Source organism: Pimephales promelas, chromosome 20 (assembly GCF_988280905.1).
Source record: "Pimephales promelas chromosome 20, fPimPro1.hap1.1, whole genome shotgun sequence".
NCBI lineage: Eukaryota > Metazoa > Chordata > Actinopteri > Cypriniformes > Leuciscidae > Pimephales > Pimephales promelas.
Genome location: NC_142788.1, coordinates 14,610,285 through 14,636,950, shown reverse-complemented (window position 1 = coordinate 14,636,950; position 26,666 = coordinate 14,610,285). Strand labels below are relative to the sequence as shown.

Here is a 26,666-nt window from a genome sequence, read left to right as displayed (position 1 = left end):
CAGACTGAATCAGTTAGAGTGAGTCAATTAACTTAACGTTACACACCGACACAGGAAACCAAGAACAGCGTCTTTTTCAGTCATGTTTAATTCGTAAATGAGCCAAGAGGAGAGGAGCGAAATTATAGCAAGGATATTTGAATGACAAATGAGGTGAAAGGTAGGTTATTTTAATGTTAAAATATTATGTAATTTAAATGTTTAAGGAGTTAACTATAAGGCGGGTTCATTTACATAATTGATGTGTTCTAGTTAAGTTTGTTGCAGTCATTATACATTCATCACAACACATTTGATATAAATTTGATAGACCGCTGATATACTGTTATACAGAGCATTATGGAAATGGCCGTCATTCTCAAAATGTTTAAAGAGTTAACTATATGGCGGGTTCATTTACATAATTGATGTGTTCTAGTTAAGTTTGTTGCAGTCATTACATTCATTACAACACATTTGATATCAATGTGATTGTTGATCTTTGATAGAATGTTATAGGCTACAGAGCATTATGGAAATGGAAATCATTCTCAAAAATTCAATGATTCAAAAATTACTGATTTTTTTTTTTTTTTTTTTTTTTTATAACCGGTTGTGTCAGTGTGCTGTTCGAAAGAACCGATTCGCGGAAATGAGATGAGACTGGCCGTGTCTCCTGTTGTGAACCATGGTTGTGAAGCAGGGCGTCATGGGAAGTGAAGTCTCTTCCAGCTCAGCAACAAGGTTGTGAATCAAACAGCTTTTTAAATACATACATTACATACATACATGCATACATACAACATGCATACATACATTTCTGAACAAACATTTTTAACAATTCTAATATTTTGTTTTGACATATTTTATAAACAACTTTGAAGTTACATTTTGGTAACAGAGTCAATAGTCAAACTTTTTTTTTTTTTTTCGTTTTTTACATATATATTTATTTTAATTTTATATAGCCTAAGTAGATAAATTGGGAATGTGACCATACCATGACAATAGTTTGTTTAACATTTAATTTTACGTATACTGAATTTCTTTTACTGACAGCTACAGTAAAATAGCATACAGTATCAAGCCAAGTCTCGACATCATGATAAGGAATGATAATAATAATAAAAAAAATGTGTTCACTCTATACTGCGAAATAAGAACATATTTTGGCCTACTACAGTGTGTTGCTTGAACAGGTTTTAATTTAGACTGGCTCAGTAGAGGGCGTCATTGTAGCAAAAGTGCTAAAGTATTTAGACCTCTAAACCACAATTTAAAATGCACGAATTTCATTTGAGTAAAATGCTAAACCAAGTGAAATTTATTTTAGCCATACATTGTCTTAACGTCAACTTTGAATTGTGTTTGGTAAAGAATACGACTTGTATTAAGCATTCAACATTGTAGAACGTCACCCATTCAGGTTTGGAATGTAAATTTAAGGAGAGAAGTGAGTTTCTGATTAGACACAATGTAGTTGTATCAAAAATTATTTTTTCATCAAATAAAGATAATATCGGAAGTGGGTTCGATTCAGAAGTTGCAGTGCTAAGTCAAGTCAGTGATTCACCTAAAGCAAGTCAAGTCGAATTCTTCTAAGGATCAAGTCAAGTTGCAATACCAACCAGAAACAAGAACCTTATTTATTTTTTCTTATTGTTATATTACAATTATTGTTATATTATATTATTGTTACTTAAAGAAAAATTATAAGAAAAATTGTGAAAACAGTTGAAGGTAAATTCACAAGTGTGATGCATTAATTTTATTTGTCATATATAGAAAATGTCATAGGTTTAACTTATTTATGAATTTATGAAATATCACCTACAGGGATTTCAGGGACGTGGTATTTGTTTAAAAATCGTATAAATGCCCCACACTCCTCAAAAGGCTCACCAGCATGGGGCAATAGGCACAACGTATTTACACAAATACTTTAGCTAAAATTATATATTTTAATTATTTAGTTAATACTAAAGTTAATACTAGATAATACAAAGTTAGTTCAAAACAATCACTTTTGCAAAGTTTGTATTTTCGGTTTATTTTGATAAACAAAATAATTAATTTGTGTTCAGTAAATAATGTCACCATAAATACCATACTGTCATTAAATATGTTAATTTTAAAAATACAGAAACAAAAAGTAAAAATTCTGTGAAATCCTGCAATAATTTAACATTGCTAGTTTTAAAGTAATAACAAATAAATTATTTTATTATATGAAATGATTAATAAAATATTATTCCCTACTTTTAATTATGAAATTAAAACTGCCAGTAGGTGGTGGCCATTCACTGTCTTAATAAATGAGTTACTGAAACATTCACTGATTCTTTTAAAACGGCTTCTGGAACAAATCAATTGACTGGGTCACAGAATCACTGAACCAATTAATTCAAAATCTCGGATTTGTTTAGTAACAAAACAACACGTGTTGCTTGCTTGCTGTGGAGACGCCTAACTCTTTTGCTGTGGCTTGTTTAGAACTTGTTGTTGGAGAATTTTTTTTTCCCTCACCCTCATGTCATTCCAAATTAAGATTTTTTTTTATGGAATGAGAGATTTCTGTCCCTTCATTCACAGCTCTGTAACTACGCTTCTAAAAGTTAAAGAGATCGTAAAAATAATCCATATCAATCAAGTGGTTTAGTCCAAATTTTCTAAAGAGACTTGATCTCTTTATATGATGAACAGATTGTGTTCACATCAAGCTCAACCACTTGCAAGAAAAAACCTCATTGATTCTTGCTGAAGCTCAAACATGCTGCTCATTGGTTGATGCCACATGTTTGAGCTTCTGTTTACCACAACTGATGTGTCTCTTCAGAAATTTTGGACTAAACCGCTCAATTCACATGGATTAGTTGTTTTATGACCTCTTTATCAACTTTTTGAAGCAGTAGCTGTCAATGGAGGGACAGAAAGCTCTCTCAGAAATCTCTGAAGAAAAAGATCTTCATCTGTGTTCCGAAGATGAACGAAAGTCTTACGGGTTTGGAACGACATCAGGGTGAGTAAATGATGACAGAAGTTTCATTTTTGGGTTAAATATCATTTAACTGTGCAACTCGAGTCAATTCATGTGACTCAAGCCCTCCACCTCTGGAAAATATTACATTCACATATTGTTCTGACTGTTGAGCAGCATCTGTTGGTTTTTAAAGCCGATCGATACAGATTTTAACATGTCACGTGACACGGAAGGCAATATATTGTGATAAGCTGAATCAGAGTGTTACTGCCCCACTGTTAGGTGCACATACCGGGGTTAAAACCTCCATATATGAGTGAAGGTGACAGCATGGCATGTTCTCCAGCTGAGGAAACCCCACCTCAGCAATGAGGGAATGTGTTCAGAGGGGGGTGGGGGGGGGAAGTCCCCGAAACAGCCAGCTCAGGCCTCAGTCACTCGGGCAGGAAACCCGGTCTTCATCACCCTGCTGAGGTCATCTCTGATTATAACTGAACCGGGATAAGGCAGCTCGATCGGCTCGCTAGAGCATGCCCTGTTCCTGCCATACATTCCCTTTTTAGAGGGTTACAGGCGGTGCCATTCTTACTTTGGACTTTTGTGTGGTTTAGAAATGTGCTGATTGATTGAGATGTGTGTTTATTTCACTCGGCTTATCAGTGTGAGGCTGTTGCCGACCATTAATCTGTCATTACGAGACATGGGGTCAAACTAATCTTAAATAGAGAAATTACAGATTGTCATATTAAAAAAGAAAAAATTAAGAACACTTCTTCATAATATTTCACAACAGTTTTGACTTAAGGACATTAATGATCAGCACCTTTTAACCCTAGAATGCGTGAACAAAAGAAAACTTATGAATGCATGAAGGTGGTCAAAATTGCCATGTATTGGGAAAAGATAAATAAATAAATAGGTGTCATATTAATTAAATAATTAAAACAATTTATTATACACAAATGTTTTAATAAATGGGTTTTTTTAAAGTACGAAGAATATGTTTTAGATATGTATATATATTTTTTGTCTTGATAATTTTTCATACAAATATTTCATAAACACCTTTGACTGTTTATTTTTTGTAATAGTCATTTAATTGATTTTTTTTTAAGTTTAATTTAAAAACTCTCATTTAAAAAAAAATAAAAATAACCGCTACATAAATAAGTCATACAACAAAAGCTGGCTTAAGTTCACAGTTTACATGTTACATAATTGTTTTATTAATGTTGCTATATAACTGTATAGATAGTATTCATTATCTATTAGGCATAAAGTAGGCATATTCTTATGGTTATAACAACCAAACCAAGGTTATGATGATAACATTTAGATATTTTAGGTATCAAATAACATTGATATGGTTTTGTTTTTCTAAGCATATGCATATAAGGAACAAAAGATCTCATAAGGATATGGATACTACCTGTGCCTATACTTTATAATAAACAATCATGTTATCTTCCAAATATGATTAAATAGTTATATAGGATTATTAATAAAGCATATGTAGTACGATTAATATAGCCAATGTGTTTCCGTACTGCCATTGAACTGCTATGTATATAATGTACTGTGTTTAAAAGCTTCTCTTAAGAATCCCTGTTCAGTTTAATAGTTTCAAGCATGCAACATTTGTTTAGCTCTGCTTAAAGCACACAGGAGAACAGAGCTGTGTGTGTGTTTGAGTTGGAGAAAGAGAACGCGAGAGAGTGACATCTCATGCAGGCAATATCATGTGTGCTGAGTTTAAACAGATCACTCTGTCAATAAGCACTTTCAAATTGAAATCAGATGCTGACCACTTCTAGCCCCAAACTTACATCCTCTTTACAGTCACAGAGGAAATGTAACATTGAGGGAGTGCGACCTGTCCAGTGCAGTCGAAAAGCCCATGTATAATTGCAAACAGTTTTAGTAAGAAACCCAGGGCTTGGAATATCATCATATGTGCTGTGCCGTTACTGTAAGCGCATTGGTATGTGTTTATTACGGGCGAATGATGCATGACCGTTCTGGTACCGGCAGACATAGACAAATATCTTGGGCACAAACAAAAGCAAATGGCGAATGTTAGATGCATCATTTCTGTTTGACCTAATGAAAGCTAATTGTGCTTATGTAGCTCACTGCTGTGTTTCTCCTTCTCCTCATAGCCTTTTTTGTGCTGTTGTTGCTGAACCGTGTTCTCGTATTACCTTTGTAACAAATGTAATTTTCACTGGCCGTCCTCAATATGATAACAAACTCCAGTCGATGCCATATTTAATGTCTAGAGTAATTTTTCATGGTGTTTTTCACTCTCAGGCAGTGAGATACCGTAAAACATGTGAGCCTGGTCGAAGCGAATGATGAGTTACATAAAAACTCCGGGAGAAGGGGACTGAACATCATCCAAGATCTTATTAGAGACAAAGAAGCATTCTCCTCTTCTCTGTCAAGGGTCCTCTCCGTCTGAAAGGAAAGTGCATGTTCTTGATTTTTAACACATGTATCAGAACACATAAAACAGTGTCTGTAGGACTGCAGGAACGGCCCCAGGCTTGCTCTTGATGTGCTGGGAAAGAGATTTTAGGCCAGCGGTGATCTGCAGAGCCCACATCTTACAGTGAACGAGAGCCTCTAAAGCCTAGTTCACACTACATGATTTTAAAATGTTGGGCTGAACTGTGCAGTTCACATTACATGACTTGCTCTCAGTGAAATCATGAGTGTTCAAGTTGTTTAGCTGTTCACACCACACAACACAACGTGATTGATCCACAACAGGAGGTAACTCACTACACGAGTTAACAACGCACTGCATAGAGATACAACCACGATCGGATGATAAGAGCATATCATTTGTGACTCAATGAGAGCTGTTTCAGTACTATAATACGGTCTAAATCCTGAAAATAATCAACCAAATAACGAGTTGACAACAACACGATTCTATCTGGTCTAGAAACAATGTTTTGTCACGAAAAACCACGCAATAAAACGAACCAGAAATGACGCGAAACTGCAGAGAAGAACACAACACGCGAATATGGACGTGCGAATATGGACGTCAGACAGAAACTAGTGCTGCACACTGTTTGCTCGACGATCTGCTCTGAGAAAAAAAAATGCAAAAAAGAAAAAGTAAGATTTACCTGGTGTCCTCAACCCATGCGTTGCTATGATTGGCTGTACTCATGACATCACTGAGATTGAGTCGCGCGACTGCGCGAGATATCTAGCATGCTAGATATTTTTCTGAGCTCGGTGACCTGTCTGCGAGCTGTCTGCGAGCTGTCTTTGATGCGTTGTTGGCTCTTTCACACTAACTGATTGGCGAGCGTTAATCGTCCGCTAATCGCCCGCGATTTGCACGCGATAACACCCTGACTTGTCGGCGACTCAACGATTTGCAAGTCGGGCTTAAATCGGGCTTAAAATCACGTAGTGTGAACTAGGCTTAAACAAACATTGGTGGTGTTTGCTTTCTGGACAGCCATGGTTAACATTGACATTAATTACACTCCTTGAAAGAAACAAATCTTTTCATAATGTAATAATACATTAAATAAATAAAGTATATTAAATATATATATATATATATATATATATATATAGAGAGAGAGAGAGAGAGAGAGATGTAAGCTGAAGAGGACCTGGAAATTGCGGCAAGATGGTCCATGACCAGGGCAGAGCAGGCAGCACAGACGACCAGGCCGGCTGTGCAGGCAACCAGGGTAACCAGGGAAACCTGGGAAGGAACGCAGTGGAGCTGGGAACGCTGGGAAGGCAGTTCAGGTGGACAGGGTGGACCAGCCAATTCTGGTGGCCAGGGTGGACCAGGCAGTTCAGCTGGCCAGGGAGGACCAAACCCTTCAGGTTGTCAGGGCAAAGATGACCCATGGCGGCACGGGCTCCATGGTCACATCCAGGGACCTACTGCCTCCCCCCAAAATCTTCTCGGGGGCAGCTATGGTGTTATGAGCTGGAACAGATCCTGGCTCAGGAACAGACACCGGCTCAGGAACAGAGGCAACCATCTTGTCCAAAGACACTGGCTCAGCGGCAGAAATCTTGTCCGGAGACACTGGCTCTGCGGCAGCAGACGGGACGTGAACAGTTTCTGGCTCAGCAGTGTGACGTGAACAGTCTCTGGCTCGGCAGACGTGATGTGAACAGTCTCTGGCTCGGCAGACGGGACACGAACAGTCTCTGGATTGGCAGACGGGACATGAACAGTCTCTGGATTGGCAGACGGGACATGAACAGTCTCTGGATTGGCAGACGGGACATGAACAGTCTCTGGATTGGCAGACGGGACATGAACAGTCTCTGGATTGGCAGACGGGACATGAACAGTCTCTGGATTGGCAGACGGGACACGAACAGTCTCTGGATTGGCAGACGGGACACGAACAGTCTCTGGATTGGCAGACGGGACATGAACAGTCTCTGGATTGGCAGACGGGGCATGAACAGTCTCTGGATTGGCAGACGGGACATGAACAGTCTCTGGTTTGGCAGACGGGACATGAACAGTCTCTGGATTGGCAGACGGGACATGAACAGTCTCTGGATTGGCAGACGGGACATGAACAGTCTCTGGATTGGCAGACGGGGCATGAACAGTCTCTGGATTGGCAGACGGGACATGAACAGTCTCTGGATTGGCAGACGGGACATGAACAGTCTCTGGTTTGGCAGACGGGACATGAACAGTCTCTGGATTGGCAGACGGGACATGAACAGTCTCTGGATTGGCAGACGGGACATGAACAGTCTCTGGTTTGGCAGACGGGACATGAACAGTCTCTGGATTGGCAGACGTGACAGGAACAGTCTCTGGATTGTCAGACGTGACGGGAACAGTCTCTGGCTCGGCAGACGTGATGGGAACAGAGTCTGACTCGGCAGACTGGACGTGAACAGTCTCTGGCTTGGCTGACGGGACGTAAAGTGACTCAGGCTTGGCAGGCATGATGTGAAGAGAGAGAAACTCGGGTTCGCCAGATGCGGCAGCAACCATCCTGGGAATAAGGATCAGGTGTAGCTGTCTACTTGGCTGGAGATTCCTCTTTAATGCTGCTGGATTCATCTTTGATCGGTAATTCTTTTATGCTGAGGCAGGAATGAAGTGGAAAGAGAATCTGAATGCAAGTACTACTTAAATATTAATGATAGTACAAAAGGGTAATACATCGAAACTCAGGACAGGAACATGGAACATGGAACCGTAATAAGCTACAAGCAACAGCATACAAAACTTTGCAGTGCGTGAACATGGTATAAATAGACAAAGACTAACAGAGTAATGAGACACAGGTGAATGCAATCAGTGATGATGAGTCCGGGCCGTGAGTTATGGGAAATGTAGATTGTGAGGGAGTGATAATAGTCTGGTCTGGAGTTCCCTCTAGTGGCTCTCAAGGGCACTCCAGCTGGTGACCGTTACAACTGCACTGAGGTATATGTTCGAGCTTGAACGTTTTTGGTTCCAATTGACTTCCATAATATAGACAAGGACTAAAACCACTGAAACATTATTCAAAATATCGTTTGTCTTTCAAAGAAGGAAAGTGGAATAGCTTTGGAACACATGGGAGAATTTCCATTTTGGGTGAACTAAACATTTAGACGGTTGGAGTTGCTTTTATCATAAAATTGTGAAAAGGACAGAACTGTGCTGCTTAAGCAAAAAAACAAACAGAACCAGATTTTAACCAGACTGTTGTTTGTTAATGTCCATACTGTGTTGCGAGTGGTCCATTCTTATTATCTCAAGTAAAAAGTGCCCACCCCCGAGTAAAGTTTAATACTAAGAGTTAGGGGTTTGTTCAGATCATTACCCCTAGATGTGGGCAATAGTTATCGTGAAGCTTCTCTTAGTAAACACTGATTGGGATGCCTAATGACATCACCATTTTCCTTTTGGACTCACGACAGTCATTTCGCCTTCTACAGGAAGTACAATAATGTGGCCACACAATAAGCCATTAAACACATCACCCACTCACACACATCAGCAATCACAATTGCCCTGGCACACTAACCTTCTGTTTTCCTGCCCCCATCCAACCAGATATGTATATATAAAGAATCTCCACACATTTTTCGCCATTCTTGACTTTTCATAAGTACATTGTACCAAACAATTATTTTAGCAATCCAGTGACAAAACCATCCTCATCCTCTAAGCTCCTTTCTATGTCTCCCATTCCCCTTCCAGTCTTCTTTTTTTGCCCCGAGACCCATTAAAGCAAAAACGCTTGACAGCAACTTCTCGTGTCTGTCTCAAAACGCCATCCTCAGCTCACCCACCCATTTCAGCAGCAAAATGAAGATGTCTACCACCCAGCCTCATCTGATCCCCCCTCCTCTCTGCCCAGCCTTGACTCTCTGCATCAGGGGAACGTCAGCTTCCCCTTGGCCTGTCTCAGCAGGGTTTCTGTGCTGCTGTGCTGCAGGGCGCTGTGTGGGAAGCCCTCAGCCCTCTCACTCTCACACGCACCTCACGGCTCTTCCTATTCAACACTTCCTCCTGCTGCCGGCCTGCCATCGCGCTCACACATGGCTTTTTTGTTTTGTTCTGTTCATCTCTCCCTCTCTCCTTCTCTCTCCTCTGGGATCGGCAGAAGAATGGGGGACAGTAAACCTGAGGTGTGCGCATTTCCTCTGCTGAGGCGCTGGTGAAATTAGGACTCCAGTTGTGTCAGCATCCCTGCCTGCTGCCTGTCACTCTTGCTGTTTCCCGTCCTTCATCATCTTCCTCCTTTAAAGGGATAGTTCACTCAAAAGTGTGTTAGCATGTCTTTCAAAAACTCAAAGAACCCTCTTGCGTCTGTGGAACAAAAAAATAATACATTTTGAAAAACGTGCTGGTCTTTCTTTTACATGCACATTTTAATAATTGTGAACTGAAAGTTTCAAGCTTCAAAAAGGACTTGCATTGAATGTTCAAAATTTAATTAACAGTAATTATATCAATCTGCATACTTTATTATTTGTTGATTCTTGCTTGCAACCTGTCTTGGGGATTACGCATTACAAGTAATCTTAGTTATACTCTACATAAACAGATTACTTTTTTCAAGTAACTAGTAACACACTACTTTTTCAGTTACTTTTTTCAAATAAGTAACGCAAATTACTTTGTTTTCCCATATATTGACTGGCTGCTCGCCTGTCATGTTGAGAAAAATCAGAAGTGAGCTGCAGAGATGTGTGTGCTGAAACAGATTCAGATGAAAACAAAATGAAATCTGCAATAATTAAATATGTTAAATAATGCAAATACTGGATACTTTATACATGATATTACAGAAAGTGTATGTTTATTGTCATATTTTTATAAAATTAGACATTTTATAGAATTATAAAATGTTAAAAAAAATAGAAATAAAAAACAAATTTATACATATAACAAAATATTTATACATATTAATCTTCAAAGTGTAGTGCAACATTTCAAAATGGCTGATAATTCTTATTAATAATAATATAATTTATAAAAAAAAATCTAAATATAAATAAAATGTTAGCTTTTATTGTGTATTGCATTCAGTTTCAATGCAAAAAAGTTATTAGCATTAATGAACATAATTAACTATTAACACTCTCATGAGGATTTGATCTCGTTTTCTATTATTTTATAACTGTTTTATAACTGTTGTTGTGATTGTTTACAAGAACACACAGTACTATTGATTGTAAGCTGCATAATTCATTATATACACAGGCTTCATATAAAAACAAAAGTGTTACCAAATTCTTCTAAAAGCCCAGTTCATATTCTGTATCAATTGTGTATTTGGTGCCATGACACGTTCAGCTCTTTAAAAGGTCACAGGGAAGATAAACCCGTAATCCATCTTTTTATAAATTGTTTTCATATTGCTTATGATCCACTTCCAGCCCCATGCTGTTTTATTTTTATTTAACTGAAGGCACTAATTCTTTGCATTCATCTCCACCCACTGCTGATCATCACCATAGAGATTCATCCATCAGCCTTTCTGGATCCACCAGTGAACAGATCTGCTCGCAGGGATCTCGGCGTATGGGAACTCTCAGCACTGTGTGAAATATTTAGGATGATGTATCTCGTGAGCTCACTGAACTTTGATTCAGTCAAGCACTGGGAGAGTTGTGTGTGTAGCGGACAGATGCGTCAGTGAGCGGGGGACTTGTGGCCGTTATATTCTTCAGCATGCCTGCACACATTGTTTCAGGTCTTGTGGCATGTCACTATGGTATTGTTTTTGAATGCCCTCCTAGTGTGCGCATGTGTGTGTGTGTGTGTGTGTGTGTGCACGTGTGTGCACGGCTGGATGGCAGCCATGCTCGTAATTGGTTCTGAGTATATGCTTAAGTGCATATTTGTGTGTTTATGTTTTGCTGTGTCAAGGCCAGACGTACCAGGTTCTATGTAAATGGGTTTGTATGAATTCTGATGGTGCAGGCAGGATGACGCAAAAAAAGTCCAGTCATGTCCAGTGTTTTGTTTGTTTTCATTTTAAAGCAATTTTTATTTTAACAAGTATAGCAGTTGCGTTTTAACTTGCACGGCATTGGGGTATAAAGAAATATTTGTTTGAACATTTTTTATTTATTTATTTTTTATTTATTTACATTTTTTTACATCTTTTAAGAAAATGCAATGTAAGTTCTTACATACAAGCTTCCATACAAACTTGGTAGTTTGTTTATGCCATTATATTGGTGCTCTTTAACATCTCTTTTATCACTTTTTGGTTTAAAATAAACAATTATATATATATTTTATTATTATTTTTATTTTTTAAATGCAAATTAAATAAATACAACTCTCAAATATAACTCTCAAAATCCACAAAAAATAAATAACTAAATAAGACGTGACACTTCTGCAAAGCAGCTGCTGTTGTAAAATAAAATAAATAAATAAAATAATTGTAAAGTAAAAATCTGCACTTATTGTCCAGGAAAACAAATGTTATCCCCTTCCACCCTTTCTCTTTCCATCCCTCTTTCTCTCTCACACACATTCACAGCCATACCAGTGTCAGCACAATTCCCAGAAACACCCCCATTCCTCCACCACCCTGTCAAGCCCTAGAGCGCCTCGCTCTCCAGAAAACAAGCATGCCAGGCGCCAGGTCCGCACACACACACACACGCACAGAGGCCATGCCCATGGTCAAATGGCCTCTCTGAACATGCCACATGCTCATATACAGCCTCTGTCTCTTCTCTTGTCTGTGGTGACCATGTGCGTTTTGTTTGTGAGTGTAACAGTAGTTCTACTACGCGAGTGTGTTTTCCCCTACTGCGCTGGACTGCTGACTCAGCAGCGCGTGGTGTCTCTGTGCTTTCATGGACTCACAGGCCTGTGTGTATGTGTGTGTGTGTGTGTGTGGCCTCTTTGCACTTTATTTGCCCTGTGGTCTCGCTTTCAAACAAACCACCCATTGCCCGGCACAGCAAAGTCCTTAAACGTGACCGGTAGTTTTATGTGCGTGATGGTACCCTATCTATATTTAAAGCCTAATTTCATGAGCGTGTGTCAGTGTGTTAACACTGCTCCATGACAGCATGAGTGTTATTTGTGCCAGTTAAAGTCTATATTTAAAACTAATTGTTGGGGAGACGCTTTGTTTACCCCCCTCTGGAGCCATGTGGCTTGTCCGTTACCAAACCAAATTTATTTGCCCCAAGTATAAACACACACTTGCTTAAAATATGTTCATATATCGTATGTCGACACATTTAGAAAATTACTTAACGTTAAGCAATCCTACAGTTGTGTAAGCTCTTTAGAATCGGAACAACTGCTCAAATTATTATTGATTCTTTTAAATCAGTTCTGTTCAAAGAATTTCAAATGTTCTGTATCATCAAATGTGTCAGTTTTAGTTTTTAATAAGGTTTGATTGGTTGTCACACAAAGCATTCGAGTGATCTACGTTTCGGAATGAATGACTTGTGGATCAGCTGAACTGTTCTGAATCATCAAAGTTGTCAGTTTGAGATTTGAATCAAATTGTTTGTGAATAACAACTTTAACATTAGTCTGTTTGTCACATGATTTGGAATGAATGACTCTTTTGAATTAGTTCTATTAAAAGAATCAGTTGAATTGTTCATCAAAGTTGTAGTTTGAGTTCTGAATCAAACATGTCTCTTTTGAATCAGTTCTGTTTAAATAATTGACTGTTTAACTTTTGAATCATTTTGAATCATTTTGGTCTGTTTATCTTCAGCAGACTTTACATATTGTGCATGAATTATATGGTCAAATATTATGATGATTTTATGTTGATTATTTGATCATTTAGGAGCTTAACAGCCTCGGGCCTCATTCTTATTCAAAAATGAAGGGCCAGAAAATTCTTCCAAAATTCACTTTTGTGCTCCATCGGAGAAGGTTTGAAACAACACAAGGGTGAGTAAATGATGACTGAATATTCAGTGCTGTGTGAGTTATTCCTTTAATGCACAGACAACAAACATTATCTCATAAGACGAAGGAGTTCGCAGGGAACCAATCCTCAGCAACATTCATCACTCATATCCACACACTCCCGAGTCAAGCTGAGAAATCCCCTCCCTCACGTATTTAACATTTTCCAAATAGCTGTGCAAACCACAGAATAGTTCCCCTCGTTTTGTGGCAAACATAAACATTGGAGACTCTCTCCCCTCGAAGATGGCCGCCCCATCACACAAACAGTTTCCAGCGGCCAACTGCAACTCATACTTTCTCATTTTCGGGGACTGACAATTATATATCATGGACACCACATCGTCTAACAAAGTATTATCTAGAAGTCTCAGAGTCTAGTATGTCTCACTTCAGTATGTAATATCATTAAGTCTAGAAACTTAAATCAAAGCTCACCCTTCCCAAAGATAAACAGCACTCAAAATAACACCAACAGAAAAACCCACAGTCGTCTGAGTGAAAACTGACCCACGATGCAAAATCCTATAGCAGCTCTGACTATCGCATCTCCAAAGACAAAGGAAGGAAGATGTTTCACACATGATCAATGTACAAAATGTATAACTGTTTTTTTTTTTTTTAACTAGTACTGCTTGTACATTTTGTTTACAGTATTGCAGATTTTTTACTTTCAATAATTACACGTTATAAAGTATTGTGTCACTCTGACCAAAAGTAGCTTATTGCGTTTTTTACACTCTATGGTTTAGAGGTTTGAGTTTTTGCAGAACTACGCCCCCTCTGGTGACAAGCGAAACTGCAACCAGAGGTGTAATTACAGTAATGAGGGTTAGGGTTAGGGTTAGGGCAGGGTATATTAATTAACAACATAATTTACTGTTACTATGGTAAGTACATGTAACATATGTGACAGGGACACTGTCAAATAAAGTGTGACCCCCAATTTAATATGTAACATGCTCACTGTAAAGTGTTACCAAAAATCTGGACTCATAAGAGAAGTCAAGAACAGTGGCAAAGTAAACCTCTGTTCCCTTCTCTGCTGTGTATTTGGGTGAGCCCTCCTTTGACCTGCAGGTCATGCCTGACCACGCAAACTCTTTTGCTGATAGAAGGTCAGCTGACGTCCTGTCGTGCTCCGTTTTTGTTGCAATCTGTGATCGCGGCGCTCAGGAGTTTGGGCCAAGTCCCTGCGTGTCCAGCCCTGATAGCATTGACCTAAGAAATCACCACATCTGATTTACGCTCCCACAGTGGAATTACAAAAGCAGGCTGGTTATCTGCACACCAGCTCGTCTTATTGAATTAAACAAGCCTCCCTCGTTTTTTTTGCCCTCCCGAGCATATAGATGGAAAAGAGAGATTGGTTCCGGAAATATACAAGAGTCTGAGTGTAAGAGTTTACAGCATGAACTGAGAAATGAAAGACAGAAAAACACAGCAGACAAAACATTCCCAGATCTGTTTGTTGTGTAGCGCAGGAATACGTGAAACTTTGCAAGATTCCTCCCAAAGCCGTGTCTTATCGTGAGGCTGCATCATAAATCGTGCCACCCTCGGCTTATATCAAAAAATCAATGTATTGTTCTTATTTCAGCCAATACTTAACCAGCAGACTGAGATAAAACACTAAAAAATATCAGGAGAATTAACCTTTCAGGGTTGAGCGCCAGTTCATTAAACGCTTGAACTCTAGATTTGCCAGACTTGTTTTAATAGTAATAGTAATAATTGCTTTGAAATAATGATTGATAGGTTTAATGTTGAAGTGTCACGAGGCGAACAGCTCTCAAGTGTTTAAAGGCGTGGTTCACATTCTTAGTGTATATATAACAGTATTATGATACTAATTGCAAGTTTGTGGTTAACAAGATGTGGTTAACATAAAAACCCTCAAACCTCTGATTTCAAGACAAGGCGGAATGTGTGAAATAGTGGCATATCGCAATAGGACTCTCCAAAAAAATTTCGGGAAAAAATGTTTTGACAGGAAACCCTAAAAAAAACTGTGAACAAAAAAAAGAGAAATATTATTTGACATAACACAATAGCATTATGTTACACCTACAAAAGTATTTTTTTAAAGGGATAGTTCACTTTGAAATAAATTTTTGATATATTTTAGCTTACCTCAAGGGCATCCAAGATGTAGGTGTCTTTGTTTCCACAGTAGTTTCAATTTTGATATTTTTAGGTCAAACGTTGTTGTCTGTCAGTCATATGGTTTAGGGGGTCCATCTCAAAGAACATGCACAGAGAAGTCAAAAATAAACGATTTAACGACTCGTAAATGTAAGTACACATTGATGGCCTAAGACACTAAACGAGCGGTTTGTGTGAGAAAACGAACCGTATTTATATTGTTTTTACCTCTTGTTAACAGCCGTCGAACTGATCTGAATCAGATGTCCAACTGAACCGAACTGAACCGTCTCCAGACGTTACGCCGGAAGTGATCTCTCGCGCGTCTACGTCACGCATTGTTTACAAGATTTCGGAAGTTTCACCTTTCACTAAACATATTTAGATATACAGGAAATCGCAATGGAAGACGATTTCGATATATCTAAATATGTTTAAATTTCAAAGTGAACTATCCCTTTGAGATCAGGTAGAAATAGGTATGGTAACAAATGCATGGTGCCATGTTTTACAGTTTTTTGCTTTTTTTTACATATTTAAATTCATTACTTATTTTTTTAACATCAAATATTAGACACAAATATACTACATAATTCCCTAAAATAACAATAATAATACATTAAAAGTAAGTAAATAAGATGGGACCCTAAAAATGACAGACTGCTCAATCATACCTGTTTTTTTCTTGTCATGGTTGCGATGTGTCCCATCACAGGTATCAGAACCGCATCTCCTCGCAGGAGATCTTTGTTTGTGTGTGCGACGGAGGGATTTCTGCTGCTGTTGTGTCTCCTTTACACATCTTAAAAGCTCTTCACGAGTTCCCAGCTGGTCAAAATACCATAAGTGTTGGCTACGCACAACCTACGAGCGCATTTAGCCCAGCACGCAAGATTGTTAAGTTTCTAAATATGTGTCATAAAAGCCCACCAATCAGGGGTGCGTTTCCCGAAAGAATCGTTAGCCAACTATGGTCGCAAGTTCTGTCGTTATCAGCATAGTTCAACGAGTCTGTTTTGCCCAAAACAATCGTTCCAACGAACATTCGCAAACAGCATCGCAAAGTTGTGTGGTTAGAGGGATCGTTTCTATATTGCATGACATTTTGACATAATGAATCCTTATCTTGAGCAAAATAAGCAAGCTGATATTCAGTACAACCGGTGCCTTTTATTTAGAATACATACAAATGTAATTTACGTCTTTTAGTTTTTCAAAAGATTTGAAGTAACGTGTTTGAAGAGTGCGCATGTGCGCATGTGCTCTACTATGTAAGAACGAGCCAAATATTGAGTCTGGTAATAAAGCAAAATAACTGAGAACAATTAGAAATAGTCCTCAGATGACATGTCTGTAATTTATATAAAACAAATCTAGCGTTAATTGGATCTCAAACAGTTTCATTAAAAGTAGTTATTACTCCACCATGTGCGAAACCAACGTGGTTGAACGATACTTGGCGACAGTGGGTTTCGGAAAACAGTCGTGACTAGCTAGTTGATTTCTCCAACGATGCATCGTATTATGGTATGTGAACGCTAAGCAGACCACCACCACTAATTTTTTATTTTAATATTTTTTTTGGTCCAGACCAAGCGAACCAAGGGAACCGAACTGCGCCCTTAGACTCATTTATCACAGCAGTTTTTAGTTTTCCTCTTGTGTTTTCCTTTTGCGTTCTTTGGTCCACCAGGTTGGCCTGATAGTAGCTGTAGGCTAAATTCACCCTTATAACAAAATGGCTCTTATAGTTTGTCATTTAGCCCGCTTTGAACCCACAGTTCAAGGTTTTAATCACACTCACACATCTATGGTTTTGCCTCCCAAAGCCGTTTTCATCCCCTCTGTCTCTGTGACACAGCCACATCGCTGAATACACTGCACTTCCGTCTGCCTGTTCCCGCACCGCAACTGCACTGTCAGCGAGTGGATATTCTTAGACACAAACCCGGGCGCTAATCAGCCTCACTAGCCTAGCATTGTTTATCATGTGTGAGATGACTTTGATTCCTCATTCTGTTCCTTTAGAAAAAAAAAAAGATTTATTTAAATAAATAGCTCTGACTTCCTTTGTCCCAAGCCAAGTCGCTATCATAACATGACCGGTCAGAGGGCCAGAGGAAGGTAACAGGGAGATGGAGCGCGGCTGCAGGGTGCAGATAGAAGAGGTGTACCCTGGGAAAGTGACCTACGCTCCGGCACACCTCAAAACTCTGTAAGACACTCATATATGATTATTAAACATAAGGGAAAGAGAGAGAGACACTGACAGGCAATGCTTAATTTAGTCACTTCCTAACCGAGGGCTCCAGCAGTTTTGTCCTCAGATTATTCGGATGGGATCATCAGACAGGAATGTGGAAGACAGACTGAGAGAGAGGGAGAGAAATATGATGTGATGTCTGTCTGTCGCAACATTAAAAATAGTCCAACTTTGGAAATAAAATTGACATTCATAAAGACCTCATTCAATCAAATTTTTGTAGTGTTTATTGAGGCCATCTGAACTTGAATATTCCCAAAAGCTGAAAAAAGTCACTTTAGAGGGCATTTTGCACAACACTGATTTTTCTCCAATCAGATGCTCTATAGAATAAGAATGCTCCGCCCCTAAAGCTACCTGCAAACAGACTTGGAAAAAATAAATTCATGTACCTGATTTTTGAGGTCTGTGAGATTTTTTTTTTTTTTTTTTAAGATTTTGAAGTCTCTTATGGCAACCAAGGCTGCATTTTATTTGATAAAAATACAGTAATATTGTGAAATATGTGTAATATATATATATATATATATATATATATATATATATATATATATGATTTGGTGCTAAAGCAAAAAATCGGATGGGCTGTTTCATATTTTTGTGGAAACCGTGACACTTTTTAAGGATTCTTTGATTGACGAGAAAGTCCAAAATAATTTATTTGTACGTCGGATTACATAATTAAAATGGATTGTGTAAAATGGATTCATGCTGGCTTAAAAATATGCCTTTATTTTTTGCCGGTTCTCAATCTTCCGGTAATGATAATAAACAGTCTAGATTTGCAAGACATATACTTACAAAATATTAACCAGTTTTCATCAATATTATAATGCTAAATCTCAGCTAAATCAATAAATGTAAGTCATAAAGTAGAGTGGCACGAACAAGCGTTAATGCAAATCTGCATGTGTGTGGATGTGTTATTGTATGGATATCAATTGTTTCAGTGTGTATGAGAATATTGTTCACATGGGGGATTCCCAAACATAGCTGCTTCCATCCAGGAGCACTAACTTCCTTTCATCAAGTGGTAGAAAATAATGCTTGAATATTTCATAAAACCTTAGCCACCACACACACACACACACACACACACACTCATAAATATACTCATTTGGACCTACTTCAACGTATTCATCATTAATCAAAGCACACACTCATTAACAGAGTCTTTGTTCATCAAAATGCCTGTATTTGTGTGTGTGTGGCATTGTGTCTGTGTTTGTCCTCCCCCTGCAGTAAATAGAGAAATAAAAGATGAGAGAGTGTTGTGAAGTTCTCCTCCTCTAGCCGCTCAGTCTGGAGTCTTGGCCAAATTTCCGCTGTGGTGTAGGTGTGGTGCCCGTCTCTCTCGTTCTTTCACATAGACACAGAGACAGCGGCAGACAGCGTTGATGTGGGAGTGCTGTCGCTCTCGGCGGGCAGGAGTCCAGCGTTCTGCCACGCCAAACCGGGCACCTCCAGAAGTGGACCCCAGGGGTCGGGCAGGTCAAAGGTCAGCTGTCCTTTCTTTTCCCCAGCATTCCCTCTCTTTCTCTCCCGCGGTATCTCTCGATCTTATCAGGTCCCGTCACGACGGCCCGCAGGAACATCCCTGACTTCCTGTTTCTGGAGGTGGTGGGGCGGCAGGAGGTGGACTGGAGGAACGGTGGGATGGCCGCACACACATTTACTGTGAGAATGTCCAGGGGGGAATGGTGGAGCAGACAGCCAGGCGAAGACCACTGTCACGTAGCCAACTTTCACCATCTAAGAGAGGGAGAGACCTTCCCGTCCAAACGGCCCACGCAACATTTGCCGGTAAGTCACTGACGCAGCACAAGCATGTATCACTAACATGCTATATCAAAGTTATATCACAAACATGCTACTGTATATCACAGTTATATCACAAACATGCTATGCCAGATCTAATGAGCACTTTGTCTTTTAAAGCTGTTAAACCTTTTTTTTTTTTTTTTTTTTAATTTGTGCAGGTTTTCCAGCTGCCTTTTTAGTGAGTTCACATACCAAAGAAATACAATAGGCAGTGTGATACAGTTGATTTTAACAAGACCAATTGGTGTTTTAAGCACAACACTAAATTCCAATTAACCATGTAAAATTACCATAACATATTTTTCAATCATAATAAAATAAAAAAATCAGTGTGTTTGAAAAAAAAAACGTCTAAAGAAAAAATATATAATATTTTGTGATAAAAATAAACCTACATCATGTTTCAGACTTTCCCTTTTTTTTTCCAAAAAAAAACAAAAAAAAAAAATTATGGAGCTCCTAAAATAGATAAATAAATAGAATTTTCAATTCATGCCAGTTTTAAAATTTCGTAAATGAAATGTGCCCACTGCTTGAATTTTCTATTTCTTAATATAATTTAATTATACTTTTGATTTTCAAAAGTATAATTCAAAATGATATGATCATGTTTAATCTGTTATTTCATTTGAAACTTATAAACAAGAGCAGAGTCCTCTGTTTACTTCCCGTTAACCATCTTTATATATATATATATATATATATATATATATATATGAAGAGTTCAGATGCAAAAGCCTCTACGTGCCATTTGAAATCAAGCTTGTATATTTAAGTTCAGTGATTTCACTTAAATGGCAATGATAATTAACTATTAATTGTTATTTAAGTGAAATTACTGAACTTAATTATACACGTTTGATAAAAATCATCATTAAAGAAGAAAATTTCAAATGGCATTTAGAGGCTTTTGCATCTGAACTCTTCATATATATATATATATATATATATATATATATATATATATCAAATAGATAAGCAGCTCAGACAAATCCAATTATTCTCAGAAATCTAATGCCAAAACTGTCAATTACCACCAAGTAACCTAAAAAGTGTGTTTCATGTTATAACATCTAAATAAATAAAATGTTTGTATTATTTAAAATGACTTAAGTGGCCGTTCACACAGAACATGTTTTTGCATTCCACTCACTCTTAGAAGAAAAGGTTCTATATGGAACCTTAAAAGGTTCTATCTATGTATTTGGAACCCCTAAAAGGTTCTATATAGAACCCTTTTTAAGGGTTCAATAATAAGAACACTTTAGGGTTATTTAAAGGTTCAATTTACCTTTTGGGTTCATTCATTATCATTTGTTTTGTCCTTTCTGAATTAAATATTTCATAATATTGACAAACATCAAGACTCTAAAATGTATTTATGAATGCATGTGAATGATCACAAAATTCAAGATATGGGGGTTAGAAAAATGATATATTTATATCATTTTATGAAGTTAATCAATATCACATGAAGAGTGCCATTCCAGTTTTTCTCCTCCAAAAATCAGCATGATTAAAATTTTATATGATGTTACAACAGTTTAATAAACAATCATTTAATTACAACTACAAAATGTTGCAGAATAATGTAATATATGAATAATTAATAGCCTATAAAGAACCTTTGTGCCAAAAGGGTTCTTTCTTCTCATTATAGAACCTTTTTTAGCATAAAGGTTCTTTGGACTTGAGTAAAGAACCCTATGCTTCATATTTGAAGCCTTTTTTCTAAAAGCTTTTCCTTTGTTTTTCTATGTAAACATGCGCTAGACTGAAGTGTTTGAGCTCAACTTAAAGAAAATCCTACTTTTAATCATTCCTTTGCTCCGCATCTAATGTTTTTTTAAATCATGTTCTCTGTTAATGGCTCCTTCCTTCACCTGACTGCATTAATGCACAAAAATGACAGTCATTTTAAGCTCAGATCAAGTAGAAAAAAACTCTAAAGGTAACTGCACATTTCCCTTCTTACACCCATCAACCTCTGTGCATAATAGCTCTCTCATCTTCCCAAAGGCAAATGCCAGGGCCATTATATTTCAGAAAATGATGACAAGTCCTCATAGATAAAACAATAAAAAGCCTCTTGTGGCCTTTTTTGGCCTGTTCCTGAGCTGCCTACTGTACTAATGGAGCTGAATCCACTTCACATACACAAAACTCCATTTCCCTCTCACTGCGATTCTGTGCGGCCTGAACTCTCATGCCTCACCTTGCATTTATTCATAGAGTCGAGAATATTGATGAAGTGCTCAATGGGGGGAGAAATTGGCTGAATGCAGCCGTCTAAGACTGGATGAATTGCATAGGTGTGGAGACAAGAAACCAAAAGACTAATTTGTGGTTTTCACATGGACGTTTGTGAACGTTTAAATGTGGTTACTCCACATTCTTATAAGATAAATCAACACATGCACTTGTGTAACATATAGTTTTAAACACACACACATCGGTTTAACTACGTTAAAGGTGAAGGTCTTTAACTTTCACATCCTCTGGAGTTTGATGAGGTTAAGTGATTGTGTTCAACTGTTGTTGACCGTGACCCTTCTCAAAGAAGAGAGGCAGGCCAAACCCATCTCATTAAGAGGTCAGCCTTCCCGACCCAACCAACTTTCAGTGTTTCTTCTATTTTTATAATATCAGGAGTGATGGAGATTGGTCTGCTCTCTTTCACATCATCACACGGCAAACATAATTATTTTTATGTTCTCATTTTTACAGTGTAAGTTCATTGTAATCGCAGCTGTTTTTTTCACTAACAGCTCTGCAATAAATGTCACACTCGACCAGAGCACAACAGTGATATCAGCTCATTAGACTATGACAATAATGTTTAGATCAGCAATAAAAAATACTTTCATGTTTGCAGGGAATATATATTCCTCAGTATATATTTTTTTCCTCAGTGTATATTTTTTAAATCGTATATATAATTAACTGGACTATATTGGGTTACACCAATCTAAGTCATTTTTAAGGGTCACATATGGAAGAACAAATTTTTCTAGGGTAAAAACTATTGTGGGTTGACCACAAATATTTAGCTGTGAAAACTGTCTATAAATCACTTCAAGTACACAGTAGTTATTTCATGCTACCAAGAAACCAGAGATCAGGTTTTGCTTTACATTCAGGGCAAAGGTTGAATGCATCTAAAACGGTTACTAATCCAACATTAGCATGTGTGCGTGTGTTTGTGTATTTTCGTGTTAACTGGCATATCTTTACATTCACGCTCATTGTTCCAAGTTGTTAACACTCAAGTGCACAGCTTTCTTTGCGGTCCCAGCCCCCCCCAGTACAAACAGGGTTTGTGTGTGTGCGCAAGTGTGTTATGATTTAGTGTATGTGCCCTATATGAGTGTGTGTACAGCAGGCCTAAAACAATGGCCCTCTCAGATTACATCTCTCTGTCTGTAGAGGCTGTAAAGGGGGGCAGGAGAACTCCCACTGGCTAACCGTCCCGCCTCTTCTGTCCGGGACAACGCTCTGATTGGCTCAGGCCACGTATATATTTACAGCATGGGTTCACCAAAACTCACTACAACTTTCAAACTCAGCACAAGAACTATATACCGTCTGGAGGGCAGGAGTGACAAAACACTAACATCTGTGGGGATTTTATACTTCTGAAACATCCAAACCAAAGCCTTTTCTAACTTTTCGAAGCGCTTGTTTTACCATTCGTTTTATTTGTGTTAGTGGTCAGTCTGTATTTAAAGTAACTTAAAGTAGCATAAAGTTGCCCTGGTGTTTCTTCTATCCAAAGACAACAGCTTGCTTTAACCGTGGTGGTCTTGCTGGAATGAATATATCTGAGTCTAGTTGCTGTCAAGAGGCCAGTTCTCAGCCCAGCCAGGTTGTGGAGCGTGGGACATGGGGTGCGTCCTCCAGCACTCTGGGCCCTGACCGAGGACATGGTTTTGACCGCAGCCGGACCACAGAGCTGGCGCCGGTGCCCGGCTCTGGAACGCGGACGGGGTCCCGGATCGGAGGGTCCGCTGCAGAGGTCAGGACGGGAAGCCCGGACTCAACCCGCCCTGGAGCTCTGACCTTGGGCCCCGGTGAGGGCAAATCAGGGGGGGAGTCGAGGATCAGGAGGCCGATGAATGCCTTCATGGTGTGGGCAAAAGATGAGCGCAAACGTCTGGCCGTCCAGAACCCGGACCTGCATAACGCCGTGCTCAGTAAGATGCTGGGTAAGACATTCGCTGTGCATCATGGGGGTTATACTGGGGTCATAGTACTTCGGCAGGGTGCGATGTCACAGACAGAGCATATTTGAAAACGGGGTGTTTCAAAGTCAGGATAAAACTAAAAATAAAATAATAATAATTGTCCGAGTTGCCTAATACAAGTAATTACAACAAGTAATCAACAAGTAATACATTTATATAAAATAAATACTTGATTTTAAGGTGTTCTTGTTATGTTGTGATTACACATTGAAGTAATGAGTAATATTAACAACATGTATTTACTCTAGGGTTAGGGTTTGGTTTAGGGTTAGTTGCATTATAATTTTGCATGATTTACTGTTATTACTACAGTAAGTACATGTAACATATATAATACAATGTTACCTGCTAGGTTAACATGAGGTTAATAGTTGAATCATTTTTGGTATTGGTCTTAAAATAGTTCAAATTGCAAGTAAACATGACCAAAGGTCATAGTGAATAATTTAAACATGATCATTTTTGTATGTATTGTTAAAATTATACTCGTATTGCACGTCTCAATTTGCATCGTGATACTTCCACAATCAAGCTGTTTCGTTGTTTAATCTAACTACAAGCTAGATGGTATAATCATGCAACATACTTGCATTCAGTTTATTACTATAAAACTGAACTGAGAATGCAGCTCAGATTATAAATGAGAAAACAAGAAGAAGTCATTTAAAAAGTTTGGGAATCTTGCACAATATTTGTATTTGGCTGTTTCTCTGGGAGACGTTTTGATGTCCTTATTTTTTTTAAAATGTAACAGGGCTGCGGCAGACACACAAGCTGCCGATTGTCTGCATCCATTGACCCATTAATAATTCAAATACTACAACCCAGCACCAGTTACATGTAATGATTCGCTCATGTCACACACGCTTGTCAGCTTATGTTACGTACGTCTATTTTGGCCAAAAACAAAAGTAATCATTGTGACAGCTATTTTTAAAAGTTGTGCGTGATTATATTTGTATATTGATTCCAGAGAGCTTAAATAAATACTTTTTATAAATAACCAAATGACTCAATAACCTGGGACTTGTTTTTTTCTGCATTAAATTTGAACAATTCAGATAAAAATTTAGATAGATGTTAAAAATGACATTTATGAACCCGTGAAATCAAAAAGTAGCATGACTCCTGAAGCACTAACACTGATTGGGGGATGTTTTTAGGTCAGTCCTGGAAGGCTCTGAGCACACTAGACAAGCGCCCGTTTGTGGAGGAAGCTGAACGGCTCCGCTTGCAACACCTCCAGGATCACCCCAACTACAAATACCGTCCTCGCCGCAAGAAACAGCCCAAGAAGATGAAACGAGTGGAACCGGGTCTGCTCCTCCAAGGCCTGGCCCACGGAGGTCCGGGACCCGGAGACGCCTACTCGCCGCACCGCCACGCCCATCACCTCCTGCCTCCTCTGGGACACTTCCGAGACCTCCACCACTCTGGAGCTCCAGAGCTGGAGAGTTACGGCCTGCCGACGCCAGAGATGTCCCCTCTAGACGTGTTGGAGGAGGGAGGCGGAGATTCGGTGTTTTTCCCCCCTCACATGCAGGAAGATGTGGGTCTGACTTCATGGATAAACTACCACCAGCATCCAAACCATCAGACTGGCCACCACCCTCACCACAACTCCCATAACCTCCAGCATTCCCACCCACACCTCAACCAGAAGTCTCCGCTGGCCTGCCTCCCACTGCAGGAGAAATGCCTGGTGGTCGAGTCCACGAACCCTAACGGTCTCTACCCCAACATGAGCCTCCCCGAATCCTCCAAGGCTCCTCACACTCCCACACCTACAGGCTATTACGGTCAGATATACGGGAGCAGTCAGCCCCAGCCGGCCTTCACCTCTCATTTGGGCCAGCTGTCACCTCCGCCCGAGACCTCGGCTGTGGCTCAAGTCGCTCCGCCCTCTCTGGACGCTGTGGACCAGCTGGGACCCTCGGCTGAATTCTGGGGCGAAGTGGACAGGATTGAGTTTGACCAATACCTTAGCGCGAGCAGGACTCGATTGAGCAGGAACGCCCCTTGCGAGGAGAGCAGTGCTTTGATATCAGCCCTGTCCGACGCCAGCAGCGCCGTCTACTACAGCGCGTGCATTACGGGATAAAACTGCGAACGCCACGCGGACCTGAAGTCTGGTGCACATACGAGTCTCAGATACCTTCTTCAGGGAATCATCTTGAACCGTTTCACTGGAGTTTACTGAACTCTATACATGTCAAGGATGGTTCTCACAATATAGACTTCACTAAATTGCATTTCACAGTATGACTAGTCATTTCTGGTCTTGATAACCTGTACTTTCTGAGACTGTGGTCGAATTTAACCGATAATTTTGCTGACTCCATCCAGCTACTGTATGCTTACGGTCTCAAATGAGGGTACTGGGACGTGGAAGTCAAGAATGTGAATATTTTTTTGCTATATATACATATGTCTTTCTATTTGCTTTTTATATTATTTCTATTTTTATAGACATTTTATATAAGGTTGAATGAAAATACGTTTTGCACTGGGTATGTGAAAACCACTCAAGACTCTTTTATACTGCACTTAAGATCTTTCAAATACACTTTTCCATGACATCTGAAGCATTTCGATCTATTGGCGACTAATTTATCGTGCATTCCTCCCTTTTGTGTGGCTGAATGTGTTTGAATTGGGACATGTGGACATGAAATTTTGTAATCCTCTTAGCACTTGAGGAGCACGCTGAGTTGGTAATAACTCTCCCCCTTTTGGTAATAATTATCTTCAAATAAAAAGAGTTTGCAATAAAAAAAATGTCTCAGAGCTATTAAATCAAAGCAATTCAAT

The 26,666-nt window shown here is 39.0% G+C and overlaps 1 protein-coding gene across 3 annotated transcripts; it reads left to right on the top strand.

The window, feature by feature from the left end:
- Positions 1-589: 589 nt before the first annotated feature.
- On the top strand, positions 590-26,402 carry sox18 (SRY-box transcription factor 18). Of its 3 annotated transcripts, XM_039652172.2 has the most exons (6): positions 590-723; positions 13,258-13,364; positions 19,033-19,288; positions 19,380-19,593; positions 23,387-23,816; positions 25,019-26,402. In XM_039652172.2, exons 3-6 carry the CDS (start codon positions 19,188-19,190, stop codon positions 25,954-25,956), a joined length of 1,683 nt encoding a protein of 560 aa, XP_039508106.2. In that variant the 5' UTR covers positions 590-723; positions 13,258-13,364; positions 19,033-19,187; the 3' UTR covers positions 25,957-26,402. The 3 variants fall into 3 exon arrangements, with proteins under 3 accessions (XP_039508106.2, XP_088980383.1, XP_088980384.1); XM_089124257.1 differs by lacking the exons at positions 590-723; positions 13,258-13,364 and having other exon boundaries at positions 18,373-19,288; positions 19,358-19,593; XM_089124258.1 differs by lacking the exons at positions 590-723; positions 13,258-13,364 and having other exon boundaries at positions 18,373-19,288; positions 19,358-19,593; positions 23,038-23,816.
- Positions 26,403-26,666: the final 264 nt, after the last annotated feature.

Bases quoted from the DNA above. Each gene is read 5' to 3' on its own strand.
- sox18 (XM_039652172.2), top strand. From the start codon at position 19,188: ATGTGGGAGTGCTGTCGCTCTCGGCGGGCAGGAGTCCAGCGTTCTGCC. The intron at 19,289-19,379 runs GTCAGCTGTCCT...GACGGCCCGCAG, and splicing joins AGGGGTCGGGCAGGTCAAAG to GAACATCCCTGACTTCCTGT. The intron at 23,817-25,018 runs GTAAGACATTCG...GGATGTTTTTAG, and splicing joins CGTGCTCAGTAAGATGCTGG to GTCAGTCCTGGAAGGCTCTG.